This window comes from Palaemon carinicauda, chromosome 23 (assembly GCF_036898095.1).
Source record: "Palaemon carinicauda isolate YSFRI2023 chromosome 23, ASM3689809v2, whole genome shotgun sequence".
In the NCBI taxonomy this organism is placed as follows: Eukaryota; Metazoa; Arthropoda; class Malacostraca; order Decapoda; family Palaemonidae; genus Palaemon; species Palaemon carinicauda.
Genome location: NC_090747.1, coordinates 99,730,598 through 99,749,819, shown reverse-complemented (window position 1 = coordinate 99,749,819; position 19,222 = coordinate 99,730,598). Strand labels below are relative to the sequence as shown.

Here is a 19,222-nt window from a genome sequence, read left to right as displayed (position 1 = left end):
AACCAAATATACTGTATTCAAGTATTTTATATATATATATATGACAGCAGGCCGGGAGGAAAAAAGAAACGAAGAATGGACAAGCGATTTCGTGTTATTATTACACCTCTTCACGGTCTTATCAAATAACACAAAATCGCTTGTCCAATCTTCGTTTCCTTTTTCCTCCCGGCCTGCTGTCATCTTGAGACATCGCACGTTCCAGCGATTTGTCATTAATATATATATATATATATATAATATATACATATTTTAGGACATTAAAAAGTATTCTCATTGAGACAAAGGATATGACTGAAATCCTTTTTTTTAACCATCTATAAAAGAGGATGCTGATATAAACTCCCGTTTTAAGATGACTTTCTTCCGTTTTACCTCTGTTTTTATGCAAAATCAAGAAATCGATATTTTCAGTACGATACGAAAAAGTGGATGCCGACATAAACTCCTATTTTAAGTTAATTTTCTACTATTTTACTTTCTATTTTTACGCAAAATCAAGAAAATCGATATTTCCAGTACAAGTTAATAAAGATGATGCCGACAAACTATTTTAAGTTAATTTTCTATTTTACTTTATATTTTTACGCAAAATCAAGAAAATCGATATTTCCAGTACAAGACAATAAAGATGATGCCGACATAAACTATTTTAAGTTAATTTCCTATTTTACTTTATATTTTTACGCAAAATCAAGAAAATCAATATTTTCAGTACGATACGATAAAGAGAATGCCGACATAAACTCCTATATCAAGTTAATTTCCTACCATTTTACTTTATTTTTACGCAAAATCCAGAAAATAGACAAAATTTTCGGCCCAATACGACATAAGAAAAATCTATTTCTGGAGAGCTGTACCTTTCAATGTCTACCCACTTGGTATAAGTTGGTTCATTCACTACAGAATAAGAAGCCGAGAACAATTAAGATATTTGAGTTTGATAATTTAAAGGATACTGATTCACTCATTCTCAAACGAATTAAAAACACAGGAACCAATTGAAAACACAAGCAGAAGATTATATGCAAACTTGGATTCCTAACTTTAGCGTAATAAACTACTGCAGCACATTTCAACAATTTCGTCTTCGTCTCCAATTGCGTTAATAGCATTAGCATATATAACTTTCCCTTCAGAACTGGTCTTATGAATTAAAAATAAATACTATTTGCATCTAATTTGTCACACAATATAGTGTTCCTCATTTTTTCAAATGATAAGGTATCCCTACAGCAGCACATTTTAACAATTTCGTTTTCGTCTCCAATTGCGTAAATTGAATAAGCATATATAACTTTCCCTTCAGAACTGGTCTTATGAATTAAAAAATAAATACTATTTGCGTCTAATTTTTCATACAATATAGTGTTACTCATTTTTCAAATAAGGTATCCCCATGTATATGAAAATGCTCTAATGAAATAAAATCAGAACAGATCTCTTTATAAATTCTATGATGAACCTTACCTTTATTTATGCAAACGTCTCATCACACCTTCTCTAGAAAATGAAAATTCCTTGGTGGCCCTATTTGGATTAGCAAAGGGATTCAAAACATTAAATGGATGTTGATATACATAGTTTTTTTTTTAGAACTATTGGATATTACTAATGGGGAAAATACAAGTTTATAACATTTTTGTATCAACTTAAGTGGTCATAAATCACATCTTTTTAACAAATATCAAAACTACAAAACACACTACATATAATTATCAACAAGTACAACTGTCGCAAATGCTTAAGTAGTCATTACTCTTAATATATTTCACTTAAAAATTTATGCCTCTGAAACTAGTTCTCATATCAAAAATAAAAATTATATAATAAATCTTCTTTCAAGTGGGATTATATTCTTAGAAGGAATGCAACAAAATATTAAAATCCGAATTTTACATTTACAAACGCTGATATTGTCATATCAATTATATCAATTCGTAATTCTATTCTTTGCACTTCTCTACTTCACAGTGACAGTGGGCCTTCTGGGAGACCTTCATCTCAAGGAGGTGCACCATTAAACTCGCTCGAGGAAGAGCTTCCCCGTTCGAGTTTACAAATAACCTTCTGTTCCTATCAACGAAAGGCAAACGAGACGCATTTTCACTGTCTTCATTTCAAAACCACAGCCACATATTCATGCCTTTATGTATTCTTTACAAACCTTATATAAAGCATTTCAATATTTTATCCATTCAACCAATTTGAGATGCTGCACCCATTTTGCAAACTATCAATAACGATGAAACACAATTCGGTATCGGTTACTTTTAAATGACAAAACTTGGGAGTTCTGTATTTGTGTAAGGATTTGATACTTTACCGCAATCGACTACTCCTAGGATAATGCAAAAGAGGACCCCCAGGGACCCTGAGGCCGTTCCAGCATTACAACCAGGTTGTTCTGACAACACTGAAGGCTTAAGAACTAATGCTTCCTATAGTGTTGAAAGTAATCATCTAAATTCATACATTTTTTCAAAATAAATTCACAGGCTCATTTCTTCTCATTCTTAAAAACAGATCCTAAAAGCAAAATTCAGACTAACTATAAATCAGATACTTTCTTCACGCAGATACGCTCAAAACATTCACACACAGAGACTTCTTTATTCAAACCTAACTCAATATATGTTATGCACCAAAGAACAAGCACTGAGCTTGTGAAAAGTATTTCAAAAGTTGAACGGCTGTTACTTACACTTCGATAATGCTCATTTTCCTTTTCAAGGGATCTTCCAAACACAACATAACTGATTACCAATTTGGTAATGAAACAACCAGTCTCGTTCTTAAATTTTAAAAGAAAAACCATGGAAATAATGATCACAAATTTTAGTAATTTGTATTTTTCCTAAGTATACAAACCAGAGTTCATTAAATAGGGAGTAAGCAGCAGCACCTCTGACCGGGCTGGGTAAATAAAGACATCCCATGTGTGAGAGGTTAGTGGGAGTGTGGGGGGAGATGGGGGTTACTCCATTCTCCCGCATAGGACTCGGATTTGCTAAAATTTATGATTTGTTCCGACAAGAATACAAACCATCGTCATTTACATAAGAGAGACAGCTAGCAGCTGAGCTTAACGTGGGAAAAGTCATTTGACTAGCCTACTCTCCAGGTATTTATTCTCGGTCCTATAGGAGGGAGGCGAGAACTAGATGTACCTCCATCCAGGCTACCCCTGAAAGTAGGGAATCCTTTTGTTTTAGGAAAGCGTCATCCTTCTAGGCTTAATTCAAAGTAAACTGAGTAGACCTTGTTTAAAGTACCATATACCAATATATATGCAAATCTCACATGGTATACTTCTACTTTCTTGGTGAAAGACCAAATGTCACTGATAGAAGGAGGAAAAGGGGAGAAAAATGCAGATAGGTAACAGGGTGTGTGAAAACACACGCAACGGAAAAAAAATAGTTGGGAAAACACAAAGGGCAGCTTGGGTCAAGGACAAGGCTGAGACAAAAATGGGGAATTGCCCAAGGATGTTTGTCTACCAAGCCGGGTCAGGGATGCTCTTGTTTACTCCCTTTAAGGGACAAGGGTTAGTATTCCTGTCTGAACAAAAGGCCCTTCCCTCTCACTGGGTTGGCCAAAGGGACCCTCTTAAAGAAAAAATATCTTATAGGAAAATCTGTAGATGCTTCTTAAAGATTTTTTCGTAACTTGTTTATAAGACTTGCCCATTGACCATATATAAGCATTTGGTCAATCACTTCATGTGGATGTATATCAATATACTTTGTGATGTCTATTGGAAACGTTCTTGTCCAGAAATCTGTTGGACGCGAGTTTGAGGACACCTCAAGCTTGATAATTTCTAGTAGTGTCTGCAACCTTACATGGGGTGTTTGGGGGAGCGTATAGGTCTTCCTGACGAGTCAACCACATTAATTACCTGGCCCTCCATGGTCTCTAGGACTATGTCCTATCCTTTGCCTCTGCCATTCGTGAAAACCTTTATATCTTTTAAACCTTTTCAAAGATAGGGACTGATTAATATATTATGTAACTGCATTTAATATCGCAATCCTAATTTACATAAAACCTCCCTTAATTTACAATGAAACTGATTATAAGACAAAATCTAGCACTTATCAATTAATATATTTCTGCTATTTTATCTGTAGTTCCTTTAATACCAACACTCACAAGATCACAGCAGAATTTAACAATTACGTTAACTATAATTCATTCATATTATCTAATAGGCCATCTACATTTTTACGAACTTGATGTTCTGTAAAATTCTTGTTAAGATCCTTAATTTCATCTGTAGAAATAGAAATTTAAACAGCTTCGACAAGAATAAAATCTAACATTAGGAAATACTATTTGATTGAAAGATACCAATGTACTGTAAGCCTCACATCAAGTACTCATTGTATTGTATTCTTTTTCATCATACATTTTGGAATCTTCAGAAATTTTTGAAAGTCCAACAGATAGGACCTTTTGAACATTATGCATTCTACTTACAATAAGTGTAGTTTTTTTAATTCTCAAGTGATCACATTTATAGAATTTTGAGTTAATTATAAATGAATAGTAATATGTGGTTTATCATAAAAAAAAAATACCTTTAATAAAATAATATTAGAGTACGCGTCACTACCCTACATTTGATTCCCACTTTGGTCTCTGAAAATTTTACAGTGACGCATAAGTTTTATCTTTCTAATAGGACCTTGATGCTTATTAATGTGCCATTCTACTTATGATAAGTTATTCCAATAACTTAGCTTTCATTTCATTCATCATATCATTTATAAGGACTTATTTTCTGACCCGAAATAGTATATGAGTTGCTTATTTCCGTCTAAACTCATTGTCACAGAACCTTTAAACTCTTGCATCACTAATGACCTATTAAGCAGAATTTACGCGGTTGAACAGTTCGTCTAATCCGGTTATCGAACCTGCTTGTCAAACGGTTCGAAGAGGTGGAGTCAGCCACAAATGCATAAGGTTTGTGGAAAATGAAGACCCGCCCACAAAAGTCAGGCGAGAACAGACTTTCTTCGAACAGTTGAAAACCAAATACAGCGTTTACACATTTGAACTTCACTTCAAACACTTATCTGACGAACTGTTCGAACATATAAACCCGCCTTTAGTAACATTTGAACAGTGAGATCATTCAAGTGTTAGGCATAACTGTGGAAATAAAATATAGAAAGGTAATAACTTAAAATTGCAATAAACATTTATAAGATTCTCGACGGGGATACGCCTTGATAAAACCACAGCGACGGAAAAACTGTGGAACACGAAACTGTCAGCGTGCTACTTACCGTTAACCGCTACGTCGTTTCATTACTTTAAAGTTACGAAAACGAGGAAATTGGAAAGAACTCGAAAATGTTTTATAAATTTTGTGGGTAACCATCATAAAAACCCAGCTTCTGAAGAAGCAATATGAACATGAGGCGAGTACAGGAATAGAAAAGAATCTATTATTCAAATTCTGTTTTCCATAATATTATTTAGCTTTCCTTTAAGAATAAAATTGTGTTTCGTTATTACCCTATGAGTTTCGTTAACTAATCCTCTTCGACTGGTTGTTTCATTACTATATATACAGTGACTATAGATCCCCCTACATCCAATGAAAAATGAACATCATCTCGGCACAGAGCAGAAGGAGGTAAAGAAAAAAATATATATATCTTGATAACCGGTGAACACTGAAAGCTTTGTTTTAAGATGCCATAATCTACAACAGCCATTTTGCACAGTCTACAGACCTACTTAAATAATTTCCTGAAACTCTTCACTCGCGCATACACACTCTTTAACCAACCATTCCCGCATTTGCGCTCGGTATATTTTTTTTTTTACAAAAGTTTATCTGACAAAAAATACAATACTGATTGTTTTCCCTTTGTAAATAATTACACAGATTCATCTACATTATCACTGAATACCCTTCCCTCCCGAGTGGCTGAATCTAATATCCATAGAAGAACTAACAGGTCACAAGTAGTTACATTTCAAAAAAGTATTTTTAAGGGGAAACCATCCATTTCTCCTTGGCTCAGAAGCTATATTTACAGAACTCATGTACTTAGTACAAAAATGCAGCCCTTTCTCACACGGTGAGAAAGATAATAAAACGAACCAATCACGAGTAACTCAGCTGCCGCACACTGACACCCAACGGTAGTTGCCGAACATAGCTTTGAATAGTCTGAAGAGCGGAGTGGGGACGCTAATTCCTCATTATTAAAATTAGCCCCCCTCGTCTCAGACCTGTGTATCAGTGGCAACGAAGCACAACACTTGACAAACATTCAAATTACAGTAATTTATACAAACTAGATTTGCTTACTTTGGCCATGAATAAAGTATCACATTGTCCCGAGTCAGTACGCAATTACTTACTGTACAGTGAGCCAGTATTATCATTATAACAATGATCCTGCAACAATAATAATAATAATAATCATTATACAAATGCCAACAATAATAATTATAATACGGTAATCCTATCTTCCATAAAAAATTTATCCATAAACAAACAGTAAATAAAAAAAAAACAAACAGATGACTATCACATCAGCACTCATACTAGCTGTGCTTCTTATATTCACCCTCTTGATAAATCTAGCGACATTATAAAAGACTATGATGCTTGGAAAGAGAAAAAAACAAAAAGGAAAGAAAACAGTTAATGAGTCTCTACAACGGTAAATCTAGCCTCTGGAGATGAAATATTTACTGATGAAGGTTTTGTACATAATATTCCTATTACCATAATTACTCTTTTAAAAGTATGAACAGTATGAACAAATATACACATTACAAATAAAGAGAACCAGAGAACCACACTCTTTTTTAAAGGTTCCACCTGCAAGGAAAGGTAAGAAGCTGCCATTTTCTAAATTTTCTTTTTCAACTTAATTCAACCTTCATTGATGAGATACACACTTTCATCTGTGTAGGATCGACCAAACAGACTCTTCGCCTCCATTCCTATCCGATGGAATGCTGCCTAAAATTACTTGCTTTTGTTAGCTAGCTTGCAGCGGAAGGATCGCTGTTTCGCGATCAGGTTTGGAAGGACCGGCTTCGGACGCGAGCCGGTGGGATGAGAAGGAAGATTCTGCGGGACGCTTAACCCTTCGCTGGTGGCATCTACTTCTGTCGTTCGCGAAACAGTAAAAGAATAGCATTATATAACTTTTTTACATAAAAATAAGAATATTCATTATATAAACAGCACACTACCAACTGCTGTGAGAAGCAGATTTCTCGTCCTATTGTAAAAAGTTATGCATATACTGTACAAGGATTTTATATTTGAAATTACACTGAAACGAACAGAAAACATCTTATGAAATCTACGCTTGGGATCAGGAAAAATGTGAAATTATATAAATACCAGACAATATCCTATTAGATTGTACACCTTGAACTACACAGCTAGTAAAGGAAGTTTAGAATTAAAAACCCATGTAAAATTGTAAACTATAAATAAAGCAAAATAAACTACTTATAACCATAAGGTTAATAACAATGAAAATAAATCTTACTATACGATATAGCTGGAAATTATTATTAACCCTATTACCCCCAGGCTCTTTGGAAATTTCCAACCCTTAACCCCCAAGGGGTTATTTTTTCCCCAGCACATTTTGCAGTATATATTTTTTAAATTGCTCTAACAGCCTTAATTTTTGTCATAGAGAGGTCAGGTTGGTCTCATTCTCTTGGAAAATTCCTGAATTTTCTCAAAAAATTAATAAAAATATGAAAAAAAAATTTTTATAGCATTTTTTGGCAAGGACATACCGGTACGTCCATGGGGGGAAAGGGATGTGTTTTGTGAAACGTACCAGTACGTCCTTTTGGGGTAAAAGGGTTAATGAATTGGGAGGAGCAATAACAACTGACTTGGTTTTCATATGGAAATAAGACATAAGAAAATTGGTGTATCAATTAAATTGAATGGGACTTAATAATACATATTATGGAATATCATAGCAATGACAATGACAACAAGCTCAGATTATTTGGAAGATCTGAAAATGAAGATTAAAAAAATGCTCGATAAAGTCAAGCTAAAGTGACATTTGAAATTAGTTTATTCCTTATGGCACCTCAATCATAAGAAACTACTGTACCTATGATCATATCTTGATTACTAATATAAATGTCAATATATGGACTAAAAGTACAAATCAGTTCACTCGTTGGTTTTATTTGTTTAATTCACAAGTACGAATAGATAGAAAATTATCCAGATATACTTACAGATTGAACCTGGAAATACAAGAGAAATCCTTTTCAGTTATGGCTCACAAAATGCCTCTCAACCCCTTTTACAAATAAAGTTTAAAGGTGTCTGGTTTCAATTCCAGTTTTATTAGAGTAGATGGTCACCAGAACATCAGCCATTCAAGCCCAACCCCCACTGTGATGCCCAACCACAGCAGAGACCTTCCCAGTAGACAAGTTAAACTCATGATACCGGCGAGGATCAATCTGCTGCCATGCGAATGCTAGGCAAACCCATTACCACTGTTCTAGTCAGGAGGCTAATGTAGAGTATAGTAAAAGCAAAAGCCAAACTTTACCTGGCCATAGGACAGAATTTCAAGCAAAATACAACAAAACTACATACAATGAAAGAATCAATATGCTACGACTCTTTGTCAGGTCCAAGTAAAATTTATCATAAACTAAAGAAACGAAAGAGAATCCATCTGGTCAAGTCATTACGACCACTGACAATTAAGATTCTTCAAAGATGATTTCATTTATTTGTTAAATTTTTTTTATATTCAAAATGGGCTTCATCTCTTAATCTTTAAAGTTCATTCCCTTTTTGTAAATTGAGGTAAATATTCTTCAATGGAACACCACCTCTTTGCATTTTATCAATCCTGGCCAGAGAATAAAGTGGCAGAACCAAAGACCTAAAAACAGAAAATACAATAACTTGAAAATAGTATGAAGGATACAATGAAATGTGTTGAGTTTGACTGTCCTCTCCATCATACTTTTAAACACATGAGCATTCCTTTCAATAAAGGACTTGTCTCAAGATTGGAATAGGATATTTCTTAACATATGAAAGATAGTAAACTGTGGCTATGATATCCCAAGACAGTAGTTTTAAAGTGTTTAGAAAAGGTGATATCCGTTTTAGCCTCACACTTAAGAATGAAACTATTTTTTCCACAAAAGTCGCTTTAAATAAGGACAAGGAAGTCACTTGTAAATAAGTGACGATCACTACATCTAAGATAAACAATCTGGCAACATCAAAGAAACCTTCAGCAGCGGACAGAAATCACTAGTGTCGCTACCTAGAAATCCCAAACAGACAAATATAATACTCAATTTGGGAGCAGGGATCTCCAAAATGCCTGACATCTTCCAAAACACAAAATAACAAAGAGCTACGAAAAACACGTCCGAACGTTCACGGGTGCTAACAAGGAATGATGGGAGAAGGATAGGTAGTGGTGGTGGAGGGGGGCAGTAGCTGTAGTGAACGACACCTCGTAGTAACGGGGGATTTTGAAGAGGGAGAAGTCTAATTGGAAAGGGACCTCTGGTAGTGGTATCACTCGCCCCAGTTTTAATACCGACACCCTTTAGGGGCGAGCGAGCTGGATATATTCCTGGCATTCCACGCAACTTTTTTCCTCTGGTGCTTTAAGGAGCATTTCATGGAGCGACACAGGTTGAGCCCAGAAATAGATTTTTCCTTCGTCAAAATCCCTTTTTAAGTTTACTTTTGTAAGAGCAATCCTTGCTCAACGAGACAATGTCCTGGACTTCAATGATCATTAGTGTAAATTTAGGGTAAGTGATCTCTTCACTTCAGGCAATCCTAGATTCAACGTACACTTAATAAATCTAACTGGATCAAATTGAATGTATAGTACATTTGAGTTGTCAGTTGAGTTAATCTTGGATATATCTCTTGCAAGTACCTCAATAAAGTTGAGGGACGGTGGTTGATATTGTAGAGGTATTCCTAACTTACACTACCTTCCAAAATTCAATCAGAGCACTATTCAGTGTTTAAAGCCTATTGAGGATTACAGGACAAATAGCAGCTCAGCCTGTGACCTAATATGTACTTGGAGATGAACTAGCTTCAAAGCCAAAAGAAAATTATGATGACAGGCCTGCTAAATTACACCTTTCAGATAATTACAACCTTATCAGTGATAACCGACGAGACATGACAGACTCTTCTCCTATACCAGAGGGAATTTTTCAGTAAAACAATGTTTGTAATTAGTATGAACAAATAAATCTTGTGCAATCAATGTTCAGAATAATACTTGTCTCCTCTTAAAAAGTCTTTAAGAATTCTTCATATCTTTCCACTATGACTATCTATATTATCCTGAACATTAATTCATTTCTGAAAAATAAAGTAATTTCTAGGATGAAATGTACATAAATTTAGGACAGGATATTTAATATATGGACATCAGTTCTGTAGTCTTCAATAAAGGCATAAAAAAAATTATCCAAAACGAGGTAAAAAAAAAAAGAAAAATTTCATACTATGAAAAAGTAATCGTTACTGACCACCTGAAAAGAGAATTGTACTCAGTGTTTACCATAAAATCCAGCAACGATAATCCAACAGAAATTTTATTTTGTTTACAGCATTCATTGAGCATGAAAACAAAGAAATACTAGATGCACGTACTAACACGACTACTGCAGTTACGTAAGCCACTGCCAAGATTCAAAAGCGAATAAGACAACTGCTAAAAAAGAAGATAAACAGCCAAACCTTTATTCCAAACTGGGCATCCAACATGGCTCAACGTACAGACACACTAATCTACAGTGTTTTAACCAAGTGTCATAACAAGTTGTAACATTCACAAAGTGTTAGTGAATAAAATGTTGTATGTAAGGCTGAATGTAAAAACAAAAACTTACCTTGATTGATTCAATTTAAAATGGAACACAACAAGCAAAGGAGGAAAAAAATCAGTTTATTGGTGAGACAAAAATGAATTAACTTGAAAGGAAACACAAACAAGGGATCATGATATAACTGCAGAAAATGTGCGCTTTTTCACCCTTACTAATCAAATCTAAATTCTGTATCAATTTGTGCGTTTCCGACAATTACCAATCTCTATCGAGATTTCAGCAGCCATCGAGTACACAAGTCCCAATATGTTCTAAGCTTTCTTTTAATAAGATTAATCACCACTAATGAATTAGTTCCTTATGATTTATGGTACCTACCGCAGATCAATATCAAATATAGTAAATTTCTCATTGCAATTAATGAGTCAAAGAATCTATAGCCAAAGGAAAATTATAAACCCTCCCAATGTTAAGACGATATCGATCCTAGCCTTTGTTGTAACACTAAATCGTATCATCAAGCAAGCTAATTTCCAATCAAAGACTAAATTACCTAATATGAGATACTCTGAAGACATATGTTCACAACAAACTTCTGTATTCAGTACTAAAAACCATTACAAATACTGAAATAGAAAAAGAATAATCATCTTCCAATAACTCTCAAAAGTAATGTTGTGAGAAGACTTCATACTCCAGCTTACATTTACCAAAACTTGATGGGGCCAACATCAAACTAGAAACATACAAGACCCTTGTGTAGAATTGTGCTAATACAGCATTACATAGATTAGTAATATCAATGACACTCACATGGACATGCAAACACTTCAGTTATTATAAATACATTCTACACATTTCTGTACCAAACCCTTCCCACTATTTGTTTCCTTTACCTTGAGAAACATCATTCCCAACATTCTAATGAAAAAAAACCTTCACATAAGATGAAGCAAAACATATGTTCATCATCAAATTCTAGAAATTATTGTTTGAACTATAAAACTATTCACACTTTGAAGCTCAGTAAATTCAGTTGCTTTTCTCTGCAAATAAAACTTTTAATCAAACCCACATAATCATATTTCAGTTCCAACTTTAAAAACTGAGGTCATTCTATCTTCTGCTCGCTCTTTCTTCCTTTTTCCCTGGCATAGTTCTCCGCAAAGCCTCTGCAAGGACACCTTTCATATTCAGTAATTCACTACACTAGCATTACTCATTCATAAAATATTGTAGAGGGCATTACTCATTCATAAAAATTGTAGAGGGCATTGCTCATTCATAAAATATTGTAGAGGCATTACACATTCATAAAATATTGTAGAGGGCATTACTCATTCATAAAGTATTGTAGAGGGCATTACTCATTCATAAAGTACTGTAGCGGGCATTACTCATTCATAAAGTACTGTCGAGGGCATTACTCATTCATAAAGTACTGTCGAGGGCATTACTCATTCATAAAGTATTGTAGAGGGCATTACTCATTCATAAAATATTGTAGTGGGCATTACTCATTCATAAATTATTGTAGAGAGGATTACTCATTCATAAAATATTGTAGAGGGCATTACACATTCATAAAATACTGTAGAGAGTATTACTCATTCATAAAATATTGTAGAGGGCATTACTCATTCATAAAATATTGTAGCGGGCATTACACATTCATAAAATACTGTAGAGGGCATTACTCATTCATAAAGTATTGTAGAGGGAAATAACGACAAACCTTCCATTCATTTCATCTCTTGACCAGCACAAACACTGAATAAATCATCCATAAACATCGTAAGCTGCAAAAGAAAACGAACTCTATTCCTAACATCAAAAAGAACTTAAGAAGCAAAAGATTATAAATAAACAGAAATGAACAAAAACCGTATCAATATCCCATTACCTTAAAAAACACATAAGCATAAACTCACCTGCAAAATAATTATAAAAATTAAGTACAACATAAAAAAACAATTCAAAAGAACAGATGTGAAATCATAAAAATTCAGATACACACAATCATGAAACACCAAATCAGTTGTTAGTGACATCACAGCACAAAATGCCTAAATGATTATAATGGGCCTGGAAGCACCTGATACTTACTGTGGGACTTCTGTGGCTCACAGCTAATCAAGCAATTCTTCAGAACCTCAAAGCTGCATCTGCGAATTAAACACATACGGCATTAGAGCATCCAACCGCACACCCAGGCCTCCATTCAACCTTACAGATCACGCATTGGCCACACACACACTCAAGGCTGCGAGCAGGTTCACACTCCACTCATCAACTCTTATCAACTCATTAAGAACAAACTTTCAAATTCCTGACCATAGAATACAATAGTTGTGTGAATGTCTCTATTAACCTAAACAACTACACTCCCTTTTAACAATGTCTAATTCCTCAACCACTACACTCAGACAAGAGTCTATTGTGGGACAGGTACTAATATGCAGTCTAGAGTAAAATGTGTGACATGTTTTCCCTTGGAAAAATCAAATCAAATAAAGTCAAACTGGTTTGTAAACAAAGCAATCATGTGCAACTGAAGTAATGTTCAAATTTCATTAATTCTATCAAACAAAACTAATCGTGTATTGTATATACTGTATATTTACAACTGATAATGAAATTCAGTAATAGCGAATATAACAAGACCTTAGTAAAAAATAAAAAAATAAACATGCTGTGCATTTTCAAATGAAACATGATCAAAAATACTGTCTACAAGTAAAGGATTGGTCTACAGAATCTGATTTAAATACATCACAGGTTCTCAACTATAAACATAAACAAAACCATTACTACAAAGCCAATGTTTACCATCAGCAATCGCAAGCATTTTCACTACAGGTAGCAAATATCTATATATTTCAGAGCTTGAGTCTGAAGCATTTCAACACGCTTGTATACGATGTAAAGATACGGTATTTATACGTTTCTTTCCATACATTTATTATTTAAATTCATATTGTATATGTACAGTTGAAAAAAGTGAACCATTACTTTCCCAAAACCCAGTTTGGTTCAATTTCCAGTTCAAGTAACCAGCATTCCATAATGAAGGACACCATAATACAGTATCATCTATGCTAATATTAGTCCAGGAAAGACGAAAGCATAACATCCACTAGGGGGAAAGTCTATAAGAAAGATTAAACCTAACTTGAATCTCACAGCCATGAGGGGGACTTTTTAACCCAGAAATGATCTGCTTCTGTTCTTAACCCTTTTACCCCCAAGCTATTTGGAACTTTCCAACCCTTAACCCCCAGGCATTTTTTTTTTTCAAGCACATTTTGCAATATATATATATATATATATATATATTTTTTTTAAATTGCTCTAACAGCCTTAATTTTCATCATAGAGAGGTCAGGTTGGTCTCATTTTTTTGGAAAATGCCTGAAGTTTCTCATCAAGTTATCAAAAATATGCAAAAAAAAAATGTATAAAGCTGTTTTTTGCAAGGACGTACCAGTACGTCCATGGGGGTAAAGGGATGAGTTTTGTGAAACGTACCAGTACGTCCTTTGGGGGTTAAAGGGTTAATAATTTCAGTCTAAAGTATATCAATACCTGTTGTATTATGCAAACAAATATAATTCTGATCTGTCTTGCATCTATTTATGTGGAACACTCAGTATTCACTTTTTTTGTCTCAGATACACCTGCTCTGTTAGTAAACCAATATCTTTTTCCTTGTTCCCTTTTGACATCTTTCCCTATCTTTCCAACTGAAATGACAAAAAAAAAAAAAATATTTCTTCAACTTATTCTTATGTTTACCTTGTTTTTATTCCTCAAATTTACATTTTGCATCCATCATTTGCTATATTTAAAAAAAAAATTTACAAATTTTAAAAGTAATTTGTATCTTTCCTACTTATACTAACCTGATTCCTTTAAATTATGGATGTTTCCAACAATGCTGGAAACCCCAAAATATCATTAGCAAGCTGCCTCTTACAGAATAGCCTATTTCCAACACAATAAAAACCGTTCATTCACAACATCATTTGAGTAGTACTATTACGATATTCCTGGTTAGCGGAAGGCTTACCACAGTGGGTATAGGAACTCATTTCCTTAAATGCACCAGTCAGAGGGTGAGTCCTGTCATACTCTTCCAGAGGAGGAAAGAGAGATCGCTCTAGGTCCCACGGAAATTTGATTAAAAAGCCTTCCCACGCAACTTAATTCAACGTCCTCTGCACAAGGAATATCCGATGAAGGGAATGCAGGAATAAGAGCTTGATATAGAAGAAAGAGTGTGTGTGAACCCTTCTTCCCCTTCCCCACAATTCCTTCTTGCTGACACAGAATGGTTGCGGTTTGGGCTATCAATAACGACTACACTCCCTCTGAGCAGGAAGCTACAAGAGCTTCCTCCGACGCAATACAAACCCCTACACTGAGGGTTAAGTCACAAGAAGAGCACTGCAAATGCTCAATGACACAGCAACACAGGGGTAACCACCTGGGAAAACGTTCGGTGACAGGCGAGCCCGCCAAACAGATAATTTTTACTATCGCGTAAGCAGGAACGGGTGACTCTCCGTCTGAAACGGGTGACACTCGTCTGAAATGGGTAACTCCCTCCTAACGCAAGGGAACAACCACGGAGGAAGAAAAGTTACTCTCTGAGTTCGTCGTCTTCCAGACCGGAGGAGCGAGAACCTGCTAAAGCTTACAGTAACTCCTTCATTATAAAGGTATAAAGCACATGGGGTTTCAAAGGTTTGTATCCTTAGAAACAAAGAGAAGAGTGCACTAGAGATGTGCTTTGTCCTCATATCTGTTTGCAACAGAGGGAGAAAATATCTTGAGAAACATAATAGTATTAACATAATTAACTTCACCAAATGTCGACCTTTCGATGTACTTCCTACTATAGTCGTTCTCACAAAAAATAAAATATAAAACTAATACTTAACACAAATTAATGTGAAAAAAAAAAGAACAAAACAGTCAAGAAAGCGTGATGGTATATCTGTACCCATTGCAGCCATGGACAAAACTACCTTATTAACGATTTAGTAGTCCTTCAAGTACTGCTGAAGACATATCCCTCATGAAAGGTTTGTATATGCATAGGAACAAATATATATGGAACAAGATTTAGATGCATGGAGTATATATGAATTAATGAAGAAGAGAGAGGGAGGTGGAGACACAGATTATGGTAGAAGTGACTGCATAAGAAGAGGTACAATCCTTCCTATTTCTATAAGATACGGGACTGTACAACAAGTACTGAGACAATAGTTATAAAAAAAAATTAACCACTGGTAAATACAGTTTTCAATTAGTAAACACAGCAGAAATTCAATCTGTTTATAAAGATGGCGCTAGTCAATACAGAATAGAAATGGATGCTGATAAAGACAAAAATTAGAAGGGTGTAACAACAGAATGTGGACTAAAGGTAAGAGGTAAGAGACAATGTGGTGTGTTACTTTAAAGTTTGAACATGTGAAGAAATTGGATGAAGAATAGTTGGTTGGTAAAGTAACAGATTTAAAAGCAGTATGACAAAGGTACCAGCTGAACTCGGTTGAGTCCCTTGTTAGGCTGGGAGGAACGTAGAGAGTAGAGGTCCCCTTTTTGTTTTTGTTTCTTTGTTGATGTCGGCTACCCCCCAAAATTGGGGGAAGTGCCATGGTATATGTATGTATGTATGACAAAGGTAAGAAAGCCCACAAATTCATGGAAAAGGGACATACATGAAGATCTGGATTAGTAAAGGATTTCAAGCAAGAACAACAGGACAAGAGATTGTGGTTAGAAATCATTTCAGACTTAACTCATGGAGCGGAAATATATTTCAAGAATATTAATGGTATTTCAAAATGATAATGTTTGACATCAACAATAGTTACACCCACAACCAAGAAAATATCCATGTTTTGTGGGTGGGCTCAAAACTTATTAAAAAAAGGGTGAATTAAGTACACAACACAAAACGCAAATATCTACCCCTTCCAAGATGGCTGAAAATAACAAAAAAAGAAAGGTGGTAAAATTTGTGACAAAAAGTAGTAATGACAGGTCATAAAAATAAAATAAAGAAATTATGTAAATTTTCAAAATCACTCGACACCTTAAGTACGGTAACATTCAAAGCTCACTCATAATCCATTTTTAATTCACGTGTGATAAATCTAACCGAAATTCAATGTCCTTTTTGGCTGACAGATAGAATTTTTAAAATACAGTTTATATTTATTCTGTCACAAAATAGAAACTTCTACAGAATGTTAAAAGATGTCTAAGCTTCACCAAGGATACGGCAAGTAAGCTTACGACTCCACCTGTAGCAGCATGTACATACTGTAACAACTGGTATCTCTTTACTCGGGACAAAATCTTAAACGTAAACAAAATACACCAAAGACTTCCAACAATGGTGCTTCTAATGCTTGCCATGTATCAAAGTCACCCTTCCCAATACCATCTATCTAAAAACAACTGTCACTAGATGACGCTTACACTAAAGCTATTAGTACTAGTTATTGCTAAACCCTAGTTAGAATAGCTGAATGCTATGAGCCAAAGGGCTCCAACAAGGAAATAAGGAAACAAAAAGAATAGTGTGCCAAAGTGTACCGTCAAGCAAGAGATCGCTAACCCTTCTTCTCCTTCTGTTCAAACATGAAGTATCATCCAGCTGAGAAGAGAAAGAATGATCCAGTTTCTGCTCCGTTGAGAAATAGCTGGACTAGGGATGCTTGGTGACCTAGGAGATGCAACCACTGTTCGGCTGGAAGCTCTTCTCATCTGAGGAAGGGGCTTGCTACCTCCCTCAACCTGCGAATTCTGTCATCAGTTGGGATAACTTTCTGAAGGTTGGTGTAATGGCTATATAATGGCTTACTTGGCCATCTTCACAGCTAGATATACGGCACTTTACGATGAATGTGAGATAAAAGATGCAAATTCCTAAAAGGTATCTCTTGGGTTTGCACTGAAAACTGGCTGACCTAAATCCGTAGTGCATGGAGGCTTTGGCAGCAATGTTGGAGAATTGAAGGAATTGCCAAAAAAGGGTTAGGTGACTGGGAACGTATCTTCTGGATGATCATTTTGTATGCTAGGTGAGTGAGGGCTACTGTGGGCAGTAAGAGGCGTTACTGGACGATGACGAATATAACAACGCAACCGTGGGAAAGTCATGCTTAGGCCTTTCCCCCTCTCCAGTCTCATCAGAAGGATCCTAGTAAAATTGCGATCGTCAAGAGACGAGAGTCATAGTACGGCAGAAGAGGTAGACTTTGAGGACATAAGACAAAAAAGAGAAGGGGGCTGAGAGAGTGGGTATGCACTTTTCATATTACAGTACAGTATATTACTAACAACCTCCATATAACTTTAAGACTTTTAGCTTAAGGGTTGTATTTCAGTGTGTTGAGGCGGCAATGGGGACGAGTTGATTCCAAACATGATGAAAATCGATTCATAAAAGAAAGCGATTCAATAAGGGACCACAGTACAAAGAAAAACTTTTGTTTTCATAAATTTGTATAGGTACTTGTATATATGGAACATAAACATAAACAAATGTGGGATGTGGTTAGTAATTATTAATTCTATGACATACAAATTTGGAAAGGAGGAAGTACAATAGAAAGAACTTGCCTCACATCTAATACCATTAAAGGAAAAGTCATCATAAAACAGATGAAAAATACGGCTACACATCTGATAAAATTTTGTTAGACCACAAAGTAAATATTCAACACTGCAAGAGGAACCTGTTCAGTCTACTCTAAAAGTCGAATATGACCACTTACATTCTGGCAATCAGTACGTTCGTTTGTTCGTTTAAACTGCCACGGGTACTTGAGTTGGCAGCCCATGTCGATCAGTACATTCTGCCTACAGTAAAGAGTACCACAAAAAGCCCTCTATTCTTTATGTAAACCCTGGCTATTAAATTACCATATCAATTCAATTGCTATTCAGTCAACTAATCAGTCCTACAAATGCCTTTACAGAATATGCAATGTCCTTTTTAGGAATCAATAACTTAATCAACTATACCTACTAAGCCATAGAGGTAATAAATAATTTCCTGAAATCAAAATCTTAACAAATCCCATCTCGAGAAGCAATGAAAGTACAGACCAACTATAATAGTCACAAATACTGTTAAAAGTAGTTTTATAAATAACAAAATGAAGCCATGCAATCTATAAAATCTGTACATTTCTCAAGACTTACAAAACATCGTACAAAAAAAAAATTAAGAGCAAAGATCTAAATACAGGCGTACAATTCATGCTGTTTAGATAAAATTTTCAAGTGCTTTCTTAAATAAGGACAATTCAGACAGTAGATTATTAGTCTT

General features: G+C 35.0%; 1 protein-coding gene across 1 annotated transcript in view; it reads right to left on the bottom strand.

Annotated features, from left to right (window-relative positions):
- Positions 1-6,683: 6,683 nt before the first annotated feature.
- Nf1 (neurofibromin 1) overlaps positions 6,684-19,222 on the bottom strand; it is a 106,072-nt gene continuing 93,533 nt past the window's right edge. The window contains exons 52-53 of the mRNA XM_068347309.1: positions 12,973-13,031; positions 6,684-7,152 (exon numbers count right to left, since the gene is read on the bottom strand). Coding sequence (XP_068203410.1) covers positions 13,012-13,031 — 20 coding nt within the window. The 3' untranslated portion in view covers positions 6,684-7,152; positions 12,973-13,011. The remainder of the gene's footprint in view (positions 7,153-12,972; positions 13,032-19,222) is intronic.